At 47.1% G+C, this 18,555-nt stretch overlaps 1 protein-coding gene across 19 annotated transcripts in view; it reads left to right on the top strand.

The window, feature by feature from the left end:
* MEIS2 (Meis homeobox 2) overlaps positions 1–18,555 on the top strand; it is a 338,667-nt gene that overhangs the window by 30,444 nt on the left and 289,668 nt on the right. For all 19 annotated transcript variants that reach the window (XM_069638548.1, XM_069638542.1, XM_069638539.1 and 16 more), the window contains exon 7: positions 10,682–10,796. In XM_069638548.1, the coding sequence (XP_069494649.1) occupies positions 10,682–10,796 (115 nt within the window). The remainder of the gene's footprint in view (positions 1–10,681; positions 10,797–18,555) is intronic.

The raw sequence follows: 18,555 nt of genomic DNA, 5'->3' as shown, positions 1-18,555 counted from the left end.
ATTCTTCTTGTGACGTTACCCCTCCCTGTTGTGGTGTCATTGCTCCTTACTGCGATGTCTCTGCGGCAGTGTGTGATGCCACGTCGCTGTTGTGATGTCACTGCTCTCGTTTGGGATACTGAACGGTGTTTAATCACAAGAGGTGTAATTACACCTCTACTTGCAAGACTTTAACCGAGGTTAGATATTCCTTACACGAGGCAAAGCACTGCTCTGTGCCAGCGCCACGCGAGCCCAAACTTGCGTTTCTGATATATAAGGAAGGCCGTTGGCACTTCTCCTTCATACAAGTGTCCAGCTAAAGCTGTGTTGGTTCTTTGTTACAAATTCGAGCTGCATTTTCTCCTAAATTGTATCGAGGGTATCTGAGCACAGGGTTGCGTGGCATGTAAGGTGTCCGGATTCATGTAAAGAATGGACTGCGCCCGAGCTGCAGTAAAGCCGCCTTCCCAACAGCTCTCTCTTAGAAAGTCTTAAGGGGTAGAGCGCGCTTGCAGGTTCTGCCAGGAGGTTTGCGGCAACCACGAAAGAGTAACACATCAGATTTGTTTCATATGCCTAGAGACGCGTGTCCTTTCCCTGCTCTTTTCGAGATTTAGCAGAATTCAATAATGTTGCTAAATCCATTTTGTTCAACTTCCCAGGGAGAACACACAGGCAAAATTGTGTTTACCCCGGGAAGGCTGCGTGTGTAAATGAGAAACTGTGGATAGTGGCGAAGCCATCTCTTGTGGCCGCCCCAGTGCAGGCTTTTGCCATATTGTCTCCTGCTTTTATATTAATTACAACTTGCGTTACCAGCGACATAGGCCAGCAAATAGAAAATATGTCCTCTGGAGACCTCGCGTCCTGGATCTCCTTTCCATCGACTTCTACTGTGCTGCGCGGCGGGCTCGATGCCTTATCCCGGTAAATGCTCCTTAACACAATTAGGGGCATTGAGAGAGGCCCTCATTTGGCTCCTGATCATGTAATCGACTGGGAAGGAGTGGATCTGGTTCGAAGGCCTTGGGGTATTATTGTAGCTTTATACAGATGCAATAGTGGCAGTGGAAAGAGTTAATATACTCACACACTCGAGGCCTATCCCGGTAGAGATACTGGACAGCACCAATAATACGTATGATACCATGTCCCATTTTCCCGTTTTTTTCTATGCAGATTTGAGGTGTGGGACTTCGGCTGTCGAAGGTCCTTGCTATTATCGAGTTTGTCAGCCAGAAATGTTATGTATGTTATGAAACAAGCGAGAGAGGTTTACTTACATGCATCTTTCTGTTGCTGTAAGTGCCTGATGCCATCTAGGGTTTTACAACCTGCCTGCTCTCTCTCTTGAGCATATATTGAGAATCAGCTGTGATGCAAGGGTATTGACCTTTGATTTGGCAAAATTGGGATCAGGGTTTTCGAGTGCTTTGAATTTTGCTTGCTGTCTCGCCATCACTTCTCGTGCACCGCCTCTGGAACCCACCCACTTGCCAAGAAAAAGCCCCAACTGGGGATTGCTGTCTTTATCAACATGTCTTTCCTTCTAAACCAGCTTGTCTTTCACACAGCTCTGAGGAACTCACTTTTCTTGATCACTTTTTTTGACGTATCGGGCCCTTATTTACAGCCTGTTGTCCTTTCACAGAGCCCTGAAGACTCGGTTCCTCTCAGTCACCTTTTCACAGTCTCACAGGGGATGAATCAATGTCCTCGAGGTTCTGGCGATATCCTGTAGAATCATCATGTGATCCTTGTGATGTGTTGATCCACTTCTTGACGACCACTTTGGGTGGGTGGCAGTGGAGTCTTGCTTGAAGTCCTGACTGGCATCTGTGGCCCTAGCTCTGCTCTTTGGTGCGCTGCATACATGGACCTTGTCCAGTGTAGGTGAGATGCTACTTTTGCTGCCCATCCCCCACTCATGAATGACTTGTCGTTGGTCTTCCAATCTTGTACAGAGAGCATTAGCCTGTGGATATCTTCTGATGCTCTAAACACCACAGCCCACGAGGTTTCTGGCGTTCTAGTTCATTAGTCATTCTCTCTTCTAGCCAAGAAATTAATATTTAGGAATATAATAAACTCCTGGTACACTGATTCATCAAAATGTGTGTTTATATTAATTTTGCTAATTAAAATACCAACGTTTTAGATCACATTAATGGGGCTTTTGGTACCTTGCTGAGCTGATGTCTTTTGAACGTTTAACCAGCCATTAATACTGACAAAGCAAATTCTGAAGCGTATAAAATGCCTGGGGATCTCACAAGCTGTTGGCATTCTCTTTTGTGACCAACTGAGGCCCATCTTCAACTCTAACCATATCCAACCTGTGCAAGCAAATGTATTCCTAAGAGCTCCCTGGCAGCAGTGTTCTATTATTGTCAGTTTTGGCCATTGAAAGGCTTTGTAATCAAATAAAACTTCGAATAAAGTCAAGTGGGCCTGCTAATTCAATAGCTGGCTCTTTTTCCGAGGCTGCTAAATACGTATGTTGACCTGCCGCCACAGATTTAACACACACAGCACCACAGCACCACTTTGCGTAACGTAAGGACAAGGGACATGTTTTGGGCACAATGTCCAGTTCAGTGACAGAACAGCCAGTGAGGCTGGTACTCTGCAGAATATCATGGTTCTCTGCCATACTAACTCTCTGTGATCTGTGAAATGCCTAATGCCCTGGCAGAGGCTGTTACACCCAGAGAACGCCCTTAAGTCTAAGATGTCCTCCAAATGACTATCTTCTCAGAAAACGAAAAATGCCATCCTGCTTGTTGCCTTACTAATCGTTGTGGCGCCATATGTCCTTTGCAGTCCTCAAACTAAGCTCACTAAGGTTTTGCACTTAAATCACCTAATTACCTGTGCATGGTTAAGCTATATCTCACTGATAACGCCCAACAAGCCTCAAACATGTCTGGGATTTCTTGTGTTTCCATGCAGAGAGGATGGGCCTAACTGGTTGGGCTGGACTGTTCCCCTTAATGGCAGTACAAAGACTGATGTGCATTGCATATTGCAGACCGCCTTCTGGAGTGGCGCAGGCAAGCTATAAAGTGTGGTGTAGAATGCTGCCCAGAGGAATGGCGGAGGGTAGGATTCATTCTAAACCCTCCACCAATCACATATTTTGATGATGGTAATTTGATGTGTCTTTGGATCTTCGGAACATGCTCTGAAACCTGCAACGTCCCAAATGGCCTGGACCACATTTGCCTGCTGGCACCACCCCTCTCATGCTCTAAGAAGGGCAAGGGCATTCCAAACATACTCCTTCTGCTCTCTTATCCTGCCCAGAGGGAGCGCTGCAGGACCCCATCATTCGCACAGTTTCTGAAATGCTGGAATAGCGCTTAGCCCCGGAGCCAATAATCCGTCCTTGGTTGATGCTGAGGACTTGAACTGATCAAGCATGCCGTAGCAGATTGCAGAGGGGATTGCTAGAGAGAAGGCATTTGGGAAAGGATAGGCCTAATGGCCGTTGCGTGATACGCATATGGCATTCTTCCAAAACTCGATCTAGTGCTTTTGGGAAGGACCCACTGAGCTGTATAGCTACTGAAATCAAATGTCAGAGATCACCATGAAGTGCAGATCCCTTCAATATAAGCTTTCAAATCCTTTTTTATGCTTTCTGTGGACCCCTTGCCAGGACCACGTATCCGTCATCTCATATCGCACTTAGGCCTGGGCTTTAAACTCTTGGTTATTGCCCCTGATTTTCTCAGATGAAGGACCTACAGCAGATGAACTGATTGTCTCAGGGCTGCGCAGTTTGGTTAGTTCGATTAGCTATTATTTAATCCAAAATCTGTGGTTTCTCAGCAGATGAATTGACCTTTCTGAAGATTAAAAAAACCCACTGCAAACTGTCTTCTTCCTTGAGTACATATATGGTGAAAAGTCTGTCTACATTAGCACTTCAAACTGTACGCAATGGTTTGGTTTAACTCAATTCTAGACCGGGCCATTATTTCTTTACTCTGTATTGTTAAGTGCAGCTGCTGTGGAGACATGACTGCATGCAGTGAAGAGGACCAGAAAAAGCACAGCAAGTTGGAACTGAGTTCGCAGCATTAGCATGACCGTCGTTCTCTTGTGCCCTAAGTACTCTCTCTCCCATTACGAGCTCTTGGGAACTCTCTCCTTTAAAGTCACCTTCTGGGGTGGCCTATGCCACACATCTGGACACCCGTGGCAGGTTAAAACAATACCCTATTGTCCAGCTAAGCTTCAGCACTGTTAGATCACTACGGCAGGGACTGGTGTAGCATACACATATCTTAGTATAACATAAAATGTGTCCAACTTCAAGATCATGAACAAGTTGTTGGCACATGACCCGCTGCTTGTCTCAGTGCCTGCAGGCAGCAGTCACTCCATCACTATCTTATGGCATTGGTTCTCGCATAGTGCCCAACCTCCATCACTATGGGCTTGTCATGCTGTAGGCTTGTTTAGGAGTGCTGCTCAGTAAATTTGACCCCTTAATAGATGATCCTCTTGCATTCATTGATATTGTTTTGACTACAGAATACCCGAACGGGTACAAGAGTTGACATGGGTGGTTACAAGACCATTCCTTGCCACCCAATGTCACACCATATGCATTCTTCAAACACTACTCCCAAGAGGAAAGTTAAAGAGGAGATGTTTATTTGGAAGGCCCTAGTTCTTCATAACCCTTTGCCAGATGGCTGGGCCAAGCTATCCCCATCCCTCACGCTCTCTGCTTCATACCCATTCCCACTACTTGCAATTGGAAGGTAATCTGCTGTAGGAAAATGGACAAGGTATTCACCTTTAGTAACTAGGCTGCCTCATGCCTAGATCACCCAGTATTTTTTTATATGTGTATTTATTTGAGGAACAGGGATGTCAATTTCAATCTGAAATGGCTTACAATAACATATTTACAGATGGCGGAGGCGTTCCAATGAAGGGTGCCTATACAATAGCACAGATATGTGAACAAGTGGTTAGCCAGCTTTTGAGGAAGTGGGACATAAACCAGGGATAAAACAAAAATGTACATATGTATTAGAAAACAGGTGACTTGCAAAGGTAACAATAATATAAGGGGCAAGTTCTTAAACTAAAGAGGAGTACTATTAAAAAGTACAAAATTACATTATTAAGCACCAACGGAGGAGGTGGTGGGTCAGGGAGGGAGGAAAGTTGAGAGTGTGGGGGAACTCCCTTTTTAGCAAGTAAGTGTAGTTTAAGCTGGCTTTGATTGTTATGGCTAGTGGGTTCTAGTGGAGCGTGGCAAGTTGGGAGAAAAAGCGGAAGCTAGATGAGGTACATGGAGGGTATGGGACGATGAGGTTGAGTTCAGAAAAGGGTTAGTGGGAATGAAATGGTGAGCAAACTGAGAAATAATCAAACAGGAACTGAGGAGCAATACCATTGATAGCTTTGTAGACCAGGAGAAGCAACTTGAATAGACCGTGGTTGTCCCTGGAAAGCCAACTAGCTTTCTCCTGGATTAAACAGATTATCAAAACAAGGTGCACTTTTTCCCACAATTTATGGTACACGAGTCAGGAACAGGCTGTTGTCCCACCCAGATTATGCAGGAACCTTTTGGTTCTTCTTAGTTTTAATATCAGCCCCCAGGGCCTGGTTCTGACTCTTGTCCCGCTTCACACATTGAAGGAAGCAGATCAGTCGAATCTGTTGGTTTCCCACGATAAAAGGCCTGGGTCCCGGTGACACACTCACATGATCTGTGAGTGGTTTGCGACACTGTCATTATTCTTTTTTGCTCTCTTCTGCTGTGCAAATGGCCTTTTTGTCCTCTCGGTGTTCGTGATCATCAAACAGTCTGAAAAAAAGAAGTAATTCCTACAGAAGGCAGGTCAATCAGGCCTCAGAGTGGCTGCGACCTGAATGTTTATAGCGGGCAGGAGTGCCTTCACAATATACCAGCGCCAAATCAGCCCTTTTTGCCCAGAGAGTCTGCTCCGCCTTCTTGTAGATTGCGCTGATGGGCTTTTGATAACAGCTGGCGTCACGCATACACTGAAGTGCAACTCATTCATTATTTTAATTTTCACATGTGTGGTGAGGTCCTTTAGTGGCGATCGCTTTGAAAGGGCCTTCAGTGCATTTCATTAGCTTCCGTCACCCTACTCCCCAAAAAATGTGGCGGATGTGCCATGTTTCAGTTCTCCGTTCTTCTGACAGGAGGGTCGCTGCCTTCTCTTGTTGGCACATTAAACCCATGCCAAGACATTGTCCTGCTCCCTTTTTAGTGTTGCTCTTCAAGCTCTTTATCTTATTGCCATCCGGCAAACAGCTGACGCTGAGGCGCTGCGCCGCGCTCAAGAGGCACTCTCTGCTGTTTGCCTTCAATTGCGAGCCATTCAAGTGGTTTCCTAAGTCGGAGATAAAAGAGGGAGCTCTCACAGACCAGGACGCCATAAGCCGGAGAACCGAGGGGAGCGCTTTCCCTCTGCACCGCTTCTTGCTGCCAAGTCTCTGGGTTTGCTGCGTCTTCTGTGGCCAGAGCAAGTTGGGACCTGTGGGGTGTACATTGGATCCCTTTCTACCCATTGGAGGCCACGTTGTGCTTGACATTTCATCAAAATGGTAATATTGTCCTTGCCCTTCCTTTGGTGTAACTGTGATGATGTTATTTATGTATCTGGTGAATTCGATGGAGCAGCCTTGGGCCAGTAAGCTGGCTAGCATAAGTATTTTCCCAAAACTGTTTTGAAATTCACTGCCCGCTTCTGATAGACCACCGTATGTCGTGACATATCTGTGGTTGCATTCATTCATTCTCTCTCCCCTCCGTCCCCCAGTTGAATATGAAAGCTCTCCCAACTCCCCACTAGGTTGTTGGCAATAACCTTTGAGGCGAGTGGGAGCGGTAATAAGAGCGTGTTGTGTGTGCAGTGGTTGAGCTCTGCGTGTTTCTCTTTGTCGTGGCGTAAGATATGCTTGCGCCCCCTGCTCGCCCCCCCCGCAGGGCTCGTGTTCTTGCCTGTCATGCTACCAGAGGAAGTGCCAGGCCGAGGCGGAATACAAGGTGTTGATAAAGCGTTTCCTGTGCGCAGCAAGACTGGAAAGCACGGGAAAGGGGGGGCGTGCGCACGTTTCACGCAGCAGCAACGTCCAGCAGACACTCGGGGACGGATCACGTGCTCTTCCGCGTTTAGTCAAACGTGCGCACGTCGCCGATTACCTTCTGCTGAAAACTAGCTCCATCAGGCTGTTCGTTTACAAGTTTGTGATGGTCAACATTCATCAAGGCACAACCACGCAGATGACACACACGTGACCATTTTCATAGTTCACACCTCAAACTGATGATGTACTCATTATATTTTAACTACGCTCTAAAACTGATACAATTTTATCCCGCACCAGATATATCTGATGGGCTGCTTCAGTAAGACGGGGGTCTTGGTGCCATTGAAAATGGGCAGGAGTTCACAACACAGGACGAATCCTCCCTCCCCCACACATGTCCAACCCCTGCTTACAGGCACGATGGACGGGAAAAGAGACTCACCACGACTCCTGGCCCCTTGGCAGGGGTGGACTAGGAAACAAAGGAGGTCCTGGAAATAATGTTCAAAGTGGCCTCATATTACACATTTTCATCACGCCCAATCCTTTTCCTATGGGAAAATTTAGAAATACCACACAAGAGAGGCCCAGAGTGCCGAGGCCTACTGGGAAATCTCCAGTGTTCCCTATAGGCCTCTCCAGTCCAGCCCCTTGGACACACTTCAGAATGCCTCAAAATACTAACTCAACATAGACTCATGCACACTGGTAGAGAAGGCTATACCGTTTTCTGTTTAAATAAAGGCGTTTATAAATGTGCACTTAATGTAATCAGCTAGCCTATGAAAGACAATAACGTGAAGTGCGCTCTACAATGTTGCAAACCATTACTGCGTCTGACTGTACTTTATCCACACATAGGCTTGAGTGAAACACTTGTGTATAGGCGCGTTATAAATGCCATATCATATCATATCACATGCATACCTCTTACATGCCTGTATAGCCTCCCGCTACATGATCTAAAGGTTCTGGAGCACCTTCTCCCCTACACATACTTTCTGCAGGCCTGTATGGACTCCCGCTACATGATCTAAAGGTTCTGGAGCACCTTCTCCCCTACACATACTTTCTGCAGGCCTGTATGGACTCCCGCTACATGATCTAAAGGTTCTGGAGCACCTTCTCCCCTACACATACTTTCTGCAGGCCTGTATGGCCTCCCGCTACATGATCTAAAGGTTCTCCAGCACCTTCTCCCCTACACATACTTACTGCAGGCCTGTATGGACTCCCGCTACACGATCTAAAGGTTCTGGAGCACCTTCTCCCCTACACATACTTACTGCAGGCCTGTATGGCCTCCCGCTACATGATCTAAAGGTTCTGGAGCACCTTCTCCCCTACACATACTTTCTGCAGGCCTGTATGGACTCCCGCTACACGATCTAAAGGTTCTGGAGCACCTTCTCCCCTACACATACTTTCTGCAGGCCTGTATGGCCTCCCGCTACATGATCTAAAGGTTCTCCAGCACCTTCTCCCCTACACATACTTACTGCAGGCCTGTATGGACTCCCGCTACACGATCTAAAGGTTCTGGAGCACCTTCTCCCCTACACATACTTTCTGCAGGCCTGTATGGACTCCCGCTACACGATCTAAAGGTTCTGGAGCACCTTCTCCCCTACACATACTTTCTGCAGGCCTGTATGGCCTCCCGCTACATGATCTAAAGGTTCTCCAGCACCTTCTCCCCTACACATACTTTCTGCAGGCCTGTATGGCCTCCCGCTACATGATCTAAAGGTTCTGGAGCACCTTCTCCCCTACACATACTTTCTGCAGGCCTGTATGGCCTCCCGCTACACGATCTAAAGGTTCTGGAGCACCTTCTCCCCTACACATACTTATTGCAGGCCTGTATTGTATCCCCTTCATTCTGTAAAGGTTCTCCAGCTTTCTTTGATTGAAGGGTTCCCCTCAGACGCTTTGCTTCCTTTGCTTAATATTGTGAATGCCCCATTCTTTTCCACCGGGATTAAAATCTGATCAAGATTCTGTCGTTCTTAAAGAAAAGCACTTCTTGACCCAGAAGAATTGAGTACTTGTCGCCCCATCTCCCCATTTCTTGAGAAGACTGCAGAGTGTATTGTTATATTTCCCTTTAGGCACCCATTGGCATCACCAGCTGCTGTAGACACAACAGTCGGGCTTAAGGCCTACGCTTGAGGTGGTGGACCATTCCCTTAGGATGGTCTGCTTGTGCAGCTAGACTTCTCAGTTGCATTTGCTATGGCCGAACATGAGGGTCTTCCATCTTTCTTCTCAGGTTAAATGGGGTTTGGAGGGAAATCTAGGGCTCTTTCATCTGCCCTCTCCGGTTGTATGGGGTTTGGAGGGAAACCTGAGGCTTTCTGTTTTTAATATTTGTGTTTTTATCTAATGTGCAGCCCTCCAGTTATTTTTAGTCAGGCCAGTGCTTTAGAAACCCCCAAATGAAATCAATGACATCTGCCAGCTTGTGCCAGGCCCGGGAGCGCCTGTTTCCACGCCATGGCTTGCGATTTGCAGTCTAATGGCTGGCTCAGACCCATCATACGCTGGGGTAATGGTGACCTGCAAAAAGTGCATGCCATAGAATTACTAATGTTTCAACCCTGCAGTGATCCTGTGCCAGCGAGTGGGATGATGGGCCAATGGCGAGGGCATAGCAGCACAGCTGTAAATTAAGTTAAACTTTAAATACTAACATGAACTCTTGTCAGTGTGTGGTCGGGGACACATTGCAATCATTCGACAACTGTGGTAGTTGTCATTGTTTTTTGATTAAAACGTCTCCTTGGCTCGTTGTCGTCATTGAACACAAATGATTTTTTTTTAAAGTTATTGTTCTCTTTATTTGTTAAGCATATTGCTTAAAATCTGTACATGTTGCCTGGCTGACGCTTGCCACTTCTGAGCTTTGCGAGGGCTCAGCTATGTATGGAAGTAGCAATCACTTGGGAAGTTGTAAACACGCCTGTTTCCAAGCATTCCCACTTTGTAAGATTAGGAATTGAAGCAGGGAAATCAAGCTATTCCCTCAATTTGGTCAGGGTGAACTCCAGGGATTTCAGCATAGGGCTGATTGCATAGCCAGCAATCTTGCCACTAGCCCACACAATGTTAAGTGCAGAAGGCATACTCTGGGAGGCTGTTGCTTGTCGTTTTGGCATACTTTGGCATGGCTCTGGCTTCTCTTAGGGCGAGGCATCCTTTGTAGGATGCATAGAGATGGAGTGGAAAGAGTGCATGCTTGTATCCAGCCTCTTGGGTGCCCCAGAAGGTGCTATGAGGGGTGTGTTGGGCAGTGCTGTTTCGAGGTATGTGCAGAAAGGTCCGTCTGCTGGTGTTTCTAGCTCCCCTCGTGGCTTCGCCTGTGCGTTGTGGGTTTGGTGTAGTGATATGAATGCAGGTGGCCTACCTCCAGAGGTAGCTGGGCAACAGCATTACCTGTTATTGGAGGCCTCTTTCTGTGCATTGATCTGGTGCAAAGGCTCGTGCTGATGTCCTGGGAAATGGATCTTTTCTCCAGACTAATTCTCGCCCTCTTTCTATCCCTTCCTGCTGTGCCCCCTTGGCTCGTCATCCTTTTGTGGAATGGATTGCCTCTCTCTTCGGACATCAGAACCCTTCGTCCTGGCGAGACCACGATGATGCCACCTCCACGCATTCGGCCGGCACGCCGGGCCCCTCCAGTGGAGGGCACGCTTCTCAGAGCGGAGACAACAGCAGTGAACAAGGTAAGAAAAGCGGGGGTTTTCTTTCTGTGCAAGGTGGGCATGGCTAAAATAACTCCAACTCTTGCTGTGCCGGTGCACCTGCCTCTGTGTAAACAGAGTGGCTGCCAGGACTTGGGGAAGCAGCCTTTATTTTTTATTCCGCCGTTAAATATCTAATCTTTAAACAAGCGCTGGAATAGCAATAGGTTCGTTATGCCAATTCCGTGACAAATCGTGTTATCTGCAGTTTATTTTTGCATGGTGTAAGTAAACAGAATGGCAGACTCTTTTCCAGCTGTGCTGAGGTCATGTGTTATAGAGTGTAAACAGGGGAATTTAGCTTGGAACATCCACAGCTTCTACAGTGAGTGGCTAAGCTGCTAAAGCACACAGTAGAGCTTTAAATGGGTTTGACTGGGGCGAAGCCATTTGCAAAATCTCTCTTTATAGGTTGCTATCAACATTTATGGATTGCGTGCATCGTGGAGCATAGGGTGGCCAAGGTTGAGTGGGAATTAGATCCCACGTAGCAGGGTGGGCAGGACTAGTGAGCCAAGTCTTTATCACTATATCTCTCTTCTCTGGACACACACTCATGAAAGTATTGCCTTCTAATTGCCAGAACCTAGAGCTCCTTGGAAAAAAAGGGAGGCAAGTAACAGATGGCTGTGTTGAACATGTCCACATGCACGAAGCTTAGCAAAACATGCAATTTTCCTGAGCGGTACCCTACATGGTTTGGGCATGGCCGGAGCATTTGTGTTTCCAGAATATGTTTGTAGTCAGTAATCAGCAATAAACAGTAATGTATTCTTTATTGCTGGCTGCACTTGGCGAGACTGAAAATCAACAAAGCAGATCAGAAAGTAGAACAAACGTGAATGTTGAGAAGTGAGATGCTAGTCCATCCTGTGAATATTGTGTCCAGGTGGATTGAATGGCACTAGCTGCTACAAGTCTAGGGTGCCACAGTTTGAACATGGACATTCAGAAGAGGGCACCGATTTAGTAAAAGCTGCCAGAAAGACTTCCACCAGAAGCATGCACAGAATGATTCGTTACTCTTGAAGTAGAAGAGGTTTGTTCCCAATTCCTTTCTGGTGCATGTCTTTCTAGATTTAATTAAAACACTCAAATTATGTGGCCTAAAGAAATATATTAGAGGTTTCAGAACCGAAGTTCCTTTAGGAGAAAATCTGACCACCCCTCTGTGCTTGCATTGAAAGGTATACATGTTTACACGACTGACTTTGAAAAGTGTAAATATCACCTCCCAGCTACCATCTGGAGCTTGTTCTGCCCCGCTCCCAGATGACATGATTGAGCGAATGTAACAAAGGCCATTTTATGTTGGGTATTACTTGAATAATAAGAATTCGTGCACTGCTGGTCCTGTGCCCTGAGGAGGCTTAAACAGGTTCTACTGTATAAAGTTGTCCAGGGGTCATATCCTCCTTCCATGTATAGAGTTTTGGTGGATTGTTCTTTAACCCAGAATGTCGAGCGGGGGCACTAGTTTGTGAGGATTGATGATGGGGAGATGCCAACGATCAGTAGGTAGAGAGGATTGAGAAGGCGGAGATGCCAAATATCACTAGGTAGAGAGGATTGAAAAGGGGAGATGCCAAAGATTACTAGGTAGAGATGATTGAGAAGGGGGAGATGCCGAAGAGCCCTTGGTAGATAGGATTGAGAAGGAGAGATGCCAAGGATCACTAGGTAGAGAGGATTGATTATGGGGAAATACCAATGATCACTAGAGGACTCAAAATGGGGAGATAGCAATGATCACAGGGTAGAGAGGATTAAGAAGGGACAGATGCTAAAATCACTAGGTGGAAAGGATTGATAATGGGAGATGACAAAGATCATTTGGTAGAGAGGATTGAGAAGGAGGAAATGCCTAATATCACTAGACAGAGAGGATTGAGAAGGGGGATATGCCAAAGATCACTAGTTAGAGAGGATTGAGAGGGTTGAAGATTCCAAAGAGCACTAGGTAGTAGAGGACTGAGAAGGGGGAGATGCCAAAGATCACTAGTTAGAGAGGATTGAGAGGGGGGAAGATGCCAAAGAGCACTAGGTAGTAGAGGACTGAGAAGGGGGAGATGCCAAATATCACTAGGTAGAGAGGATTGAGAAGGGGGATATGCCAAAGATGACTAGTTAGAGAGGATTGAGAGGGTGGAAGATGCCAAAGAGCACTAGGTAGTAGAGGACTGAGAAGGGGGAGATGCCAAAGATCACTAGGTAGAAAGGACTGAGAAGGGGAGATTCTAAAGATCACTAGGTGGAAAGGATAAATAATGGGGAGATGCCAAAGATCGCTTAGTAGAGAGGATTGACAAGGGGAGATGCCAAATATCACTAGGTAGAGAGGATCGAGAAGGGGGAGATGTCAAAGATCATTAGGCAGAGAGGATTGATAATGGAGAGATACCAAAGATTACTAAGTAGAGAAAATTGATAATGGGGATATACCAAAGATCACTAGGTAGAGAGGATTGAGAAGAGGGATATGCCAAAAGATCACTAGGCAGAGAGGATTGTGAAGGGGGAGATGCCAAATATCACTAGGTAGAGAGGATTGAGAAGGAGGAGATGCCAAAGAGCACTAGGTAGAGAGGATCGAGAAGGGGGAGATGTCAAAGATCATTAGGCAGAGAGGATTGATAATGGAGAGATACCAAAGATTACTAGGTAGAGAAAATTGATAAAGGGGAGATACCAAAGATCACTAGGTAGAGAGGATTGAGAAGAGGGATATGCCAAAAGATCACTAGGCAGAGAGGATTGTGAAGGGGGAGATGCCAAATATCACTAGGTACAGAGGATTGAGAACAGGGAGATGCCAAAGTTCACTTGGTAGGGAGGATTGAGAAGGGGGATATGCCAACAATCACTAGAGGATTGATAAGTGGGCAATGCCCCAGATCACACATGGGCTTAGCCGTCCTCTATAGTGTGCACTTAGCGGGCTAGTTAATATACAGATTTACACCCTGGTTCTGCAAGATGAAAAGGTGATTACATATATACCACAAGGGAAGTGGGATGAATGCTAATTGTAATTGTAATTGTTTATTTGTACAGTGCTTATACACAAGTGAAGTTCTTCAAAGCGATTCAAGGCGGGAAGGGTGCAAGGGAATACAGTGGTCATTCTTAGGCCTTGAGGTTTGCGAATGATCTAACAAAAAAGTAACCAGCATACTAGGCCTGACGGCATTTCTCCTAGTACAAGTGCTACTTGTACACAATTTCTTTGGCAGATCTTGTCTATGCAAAGCTGCTTAACAGACATGCAAAAGCAGACTCTGTGAAGCTGATGGTATAAAAAGGATCTTGTACAAACTATTCACGCAGGATAACACACATGGCCTGGAATGTCAGCTTTTCCTATGCATTCTGGAGATCACACAAGAAAAAGAAAAGCTCTTCCAACAAAGAGGGACGAATGTAAACATGACAACGACTGAGCAGTTGCAAAAGTGAAGCCGTGCTTAACAGGACAACATGGAAAACATGAAATCATACAACTGTAAGCAAGTAAACACAAGGGAACCAAGGAAGCATGGCATGGCCAGGCCAAGTAATGTATCCTACTAGCACCAAGCACTGAACTCGTCACACCGGGAGCAAGGCAGCAGGAGAAAGGGAAATATGACAGGAGCGAACAGTACAATCTCGAGAAACAAGGTGCAGTGCAGAACAGTGATGATTCAGGAAACAAAGTGCAGTGCAAAACAATGCCAGCCGGGGATAGAAAGCTACACTGCAAAGCAGTGTTGGCTCTGGAATAAAAGGTGTACTGTCACATAGTGCTGACACCAGAAACAAAATAGGACTGTTAGACGGTGTCAGCTCATAAATCAGGAAAACACTGTAGTAATCAAGGCACGCACCTGCCCGCCTGCCATGTATGTTATGCTTTCTCCACCCATCCATCCCTCACCCGCCAGGATGTAGACACAACAAGGGCTTCTGGGAAACGTGATCCTTAGAGTGAAAGAGCAAAATGGCTACCACAATCTGGGCATAGGTCCAGATCGAAGGCAAATCTCAAATGTAATCCCTGTACTGTCGGACTTCCACAGTTCAGAAGCATATGATGTGCAACACACATGATTCTGCCTCATATGCACCCAGTGAAAGGTGAACTTCATAAACTGGGTGCTAAAAAGTTTTTAAAAGAGAGTTTGCGGTGTAGCAGTAGGAAGAAAGCCACAACTGATTGCGAATGATAGAAATAATGTGTCAGCCTCTAAAGCCAGCAGGCCCCATCTTCAGGCCAGGTTTCTGTCTTCCATCGGATGACCCTGGCACCCTCCTATAGGAGAGAGTATAAGTGCAGCACAGGAAAGAAGGGAGGGTGTGCTGGGTCGTGTGCCAACATCAAGGCATACGCTCGCGAAGTGCCACAGCGGTAAGTCTTTCATTTGAGTTGACAGCATTTTCAGTATGTTCTTATGGGTGACATAAATGGGAAGGTCCTGGAAGAGGTTGCGTCATCTAGGGTAGCATACTCTGAAGCTGGAGTCTGACACCAATGACTTTGAAGTGAAGAGTTCCAGATGTGGAAAGGGCAGGGGGGTTGCTAGGTCTGGAAAATATCTGGGGCTACTCCAATGTCGGGACTTTCGGGACTCCGGGCAAGCTAGCCCTTTGGTTGTAGGCCCTGAGCTTTTATCCAGGGATACAAGCAACAGACCCGGGGCTACAACCCCCTCAGCAACCCCCTCTCAATGCCTCTGGGAAATGTTGCCACACTTAAGTGTAGATCTTGTTGCCACATGCACTTGGAAGCCACCTGAGATCCCATTACACTTGCTGGGGTGGGCCGCTGAATCCTCGGTCAGGCGCCAAGTGTGAAGGTGCAAGAGGAGCCTGGTCCTGACATAGCTGTGAAATAGACTGTGTCGGCGGCCTATGAAGACATGAGCAGGGAGACCTAGCCGCTGCCTTGCTCTTGGCTCGGGGGCAAAGTGTGAAGGTGCAAGAGGAGCCAGGTCCTGACACAGCTGTGAAATAGACCCTGTCGGCGGCCTATGAAGACATGAGCAGGGAGACCTAGCCGTTGCCTTGCTCTTGGCTCGGGGGCAAAGTGTGAAGGTGCAAGAGGAGCCAGGTCCTGACACAGCTGTGAAATAGACCGTGTCGGCGGCCTATGAAGATATGAGCAGGGAGACCTAGCCGCTGCCTTGCTCTTGGCTCGGGGGCCAAGTGTGAAGGTGCAAGAGGAGCCAGGTCCTGACACAGCTGTGAAATAGACCGTGTCGGAGGCCTATGAAGACATGAGCAGGGAGACCTAGCCGCTGCCTTGCTCTTGGCTCGGGGGCCAAGTGTGAAGGTGCAAGTGGAGCCAGGTCCTGACACAGCTGTGAAATAGACCGTGTCGGCGGCCTATGAAGACATGAGCAGGGAGACCTAGCCGCTGCCTTGCTCTTGGCTCGGGGGCCAAGTGTGAAGGTGCAAGAGGAGCCAGGTCCTGACACAGCTGTGAAATAGACCGTGTCGGCGGCCTATGAAGACATGAGCAGGGAGACCTAGCCGCTGCCTTGCTCTTGGCTCGGGCGAACTTGATCGTTGGCGATCAGCACTTCACGTCCTCCCTCACACATACATTTGATTTTTTTAAACGCTCCCAATTCTATAAAAAATATTTTAATTCTAAATATAACTTGGAAAGCCGGTACTGTCTGTCTGTGGCCAGGCAAGTGTTAACTGTGTCTATTAATAAAAATACAACACTGGACATATTTGTACAAAAGAGGGAGGGAGGGGGTAACGCGGAGCCGACTTAATGCTCTAATGAGGCCATCTTCCAGTAGCTTGTTGTGTGTGAGGCTTGCGCTGACCTTTCCCCGTGCTCACCAGCTCAGCGCTCCATTTTTCACATACTTGCAATTACGGTAACGCTTGAAGCCCTTCTGACTCGCGCTCGGCGAGCAGCAGCGGCCAGAGTCCGCCACTGTGAGTTGCTGTCCTCTCTGCAGAGTCATTAACGGGTCACTGGGACCGACATTCGGCGGGCGCTCTGCTTCGGGTGGGTCAGCGAAGAGGGCGACGAAGGCAGGCGCGTTTCCTAGGGGTTGCCATATGTGCGAGACACCTCAACAACACGCCAGAAGCAAGGCCCTTGTTAGTAAATTAAGATGGGTTTGTTATGCTATAGGTGTATTTATACCGCGCTTATCCTCCACTGGGGCACCCAAAGCCCTGCGTGTGGCAAGCTTCCGGGGCCTGATTATCACAGTTAGAGTAATGCTTAAAAATTAGGAATTGTGGGCTTGATTCTTTAGAAATGTAATGTATCTCATTGAAAAAAAAATGGGAACAAACGCAAACGCTGTTTATAAGTGACATTTTGCAACCGGTCTGCATGTTTGATTGCAGGCAGAAGTGGCTTTTGCCAGAATTCAAGGGCTGAACACACTTGAAACAGGCCTTGCCTTTCTCCAAAACGACTTAAGACTGTTATGTGTTTCGAAACTTCCATTTACTCTTTTTTTGGTTAACCCTTTTCTTTGTGTGGCAACATAACGCCCTCCTTCAGCATTGCTCATATGTCTAGAAAACATGTTTCGCTGACAGCCACATGTTATTCCCAAATGCCCTTCGTGTTTTTGCAAACAATGGTAGATTGGAGGAGTAGTAGGGATGCAAACCCTAATATGTGACTGATTCTAGCCCCACTAATTGGACCCCATTTGCCTGCCCCCGTCTGGCCTACTCTGCCCTGCCCTTTCCTTGGACCACATGCTGTCCATGACCGACTATCATCCCAGCAGAGAACTGATGAGGCTGCTGCCAGCTAATATGCAAACAGACAAGTCGTTTCTTGTAATTATGAACCCCGTTTCATCATTGCTGACGTTGGGGAACGTGGAAAAGGGCTATTTTGTCACAGAACAGTTGCAGATTCGGGTCAGTGTTTCTTTTGAGCACTGTGGTGTCCTCAGGCAGGAGGGACTGATTTGAACAGTGCAATGACAGTTTTTAAGCGAAGCCATGGTGTTTTTGTTACCTCTGGATTGAACTTTATTTGGAGTACCGACCAGATTTCATCGATATGGTCACCCTCTTATATATAATCCCAATGGGGTTTGTTGCCTCAAGAATGGAGGATAGCACAGGGACAAAGCACTGGTCTTGGAAGCAAGACCAGTGCAGAGCAACAGAGGGTCGAATCCTGGATCCACGCTTAGAAACCAAACTCAGGGATGGTATTATGCGCGGTATAAAAAAAACGATTAAATACATAAATAAGAGCTCTGTGCTATGTCAGCCCAGCTGTGGTGTTCCTAGAGGTGAGGACTAGCATAGTATCAACTTGAAACTCGGGGCCCTGGGCAGAACGCAGAGCATTTCCCCTGGGGTTATTTTGGCGCTTCACAGGCCAGCGAGCTGGCCTCTGCATAGAGTGCCCACCGGGGGGGGGGGGGGGGTATTTAAGGCTCGGGGAAGGTTCTGGAATAGGCGATGGTTGGACGTGTGTTTGAAACTGTGGAGTATCCTCTCACAAGTGGAATTTAGAATGTGTTTCATCACAGCGTAGGGCGTCCATGTTCCAGGTGAAGACACAAGTGATACAGTCATGTGCAAAATGTGCTTTCTTCCCATCTAGCAGCACACCTTCATGAGTGAGTCTGTGTAACACATATTGTGATAAAAGTCCTTTTAAAGGCTTGTGTTGGGTATAGCATCGAGGACACCCTGGAGCCTCCCTCAGCAGTGCAAGCTGCTTTGCCGTGCCTTTCTTTGTCCCCCAAAGCCTAAG

Source organism: Ambystoma mexicanum, chromosome 14 (genome assembly GCF_040938575.1).
Source record: "Ambystoma mexicanum isolate Mex_15411 chromosome 14, UKY_AmexF1_1, whole genome shotgun sequence".
NCBI classification, from domain to species: Eukaryota; Metazoa; Chordata; class Amphibia; order Caudata; family Ambystomatidae; genus Ambystoma; species Ambystoma mexicanum.
This window is presented reverse-complemented; position numbering and strand designations above follow the sequence as displayed.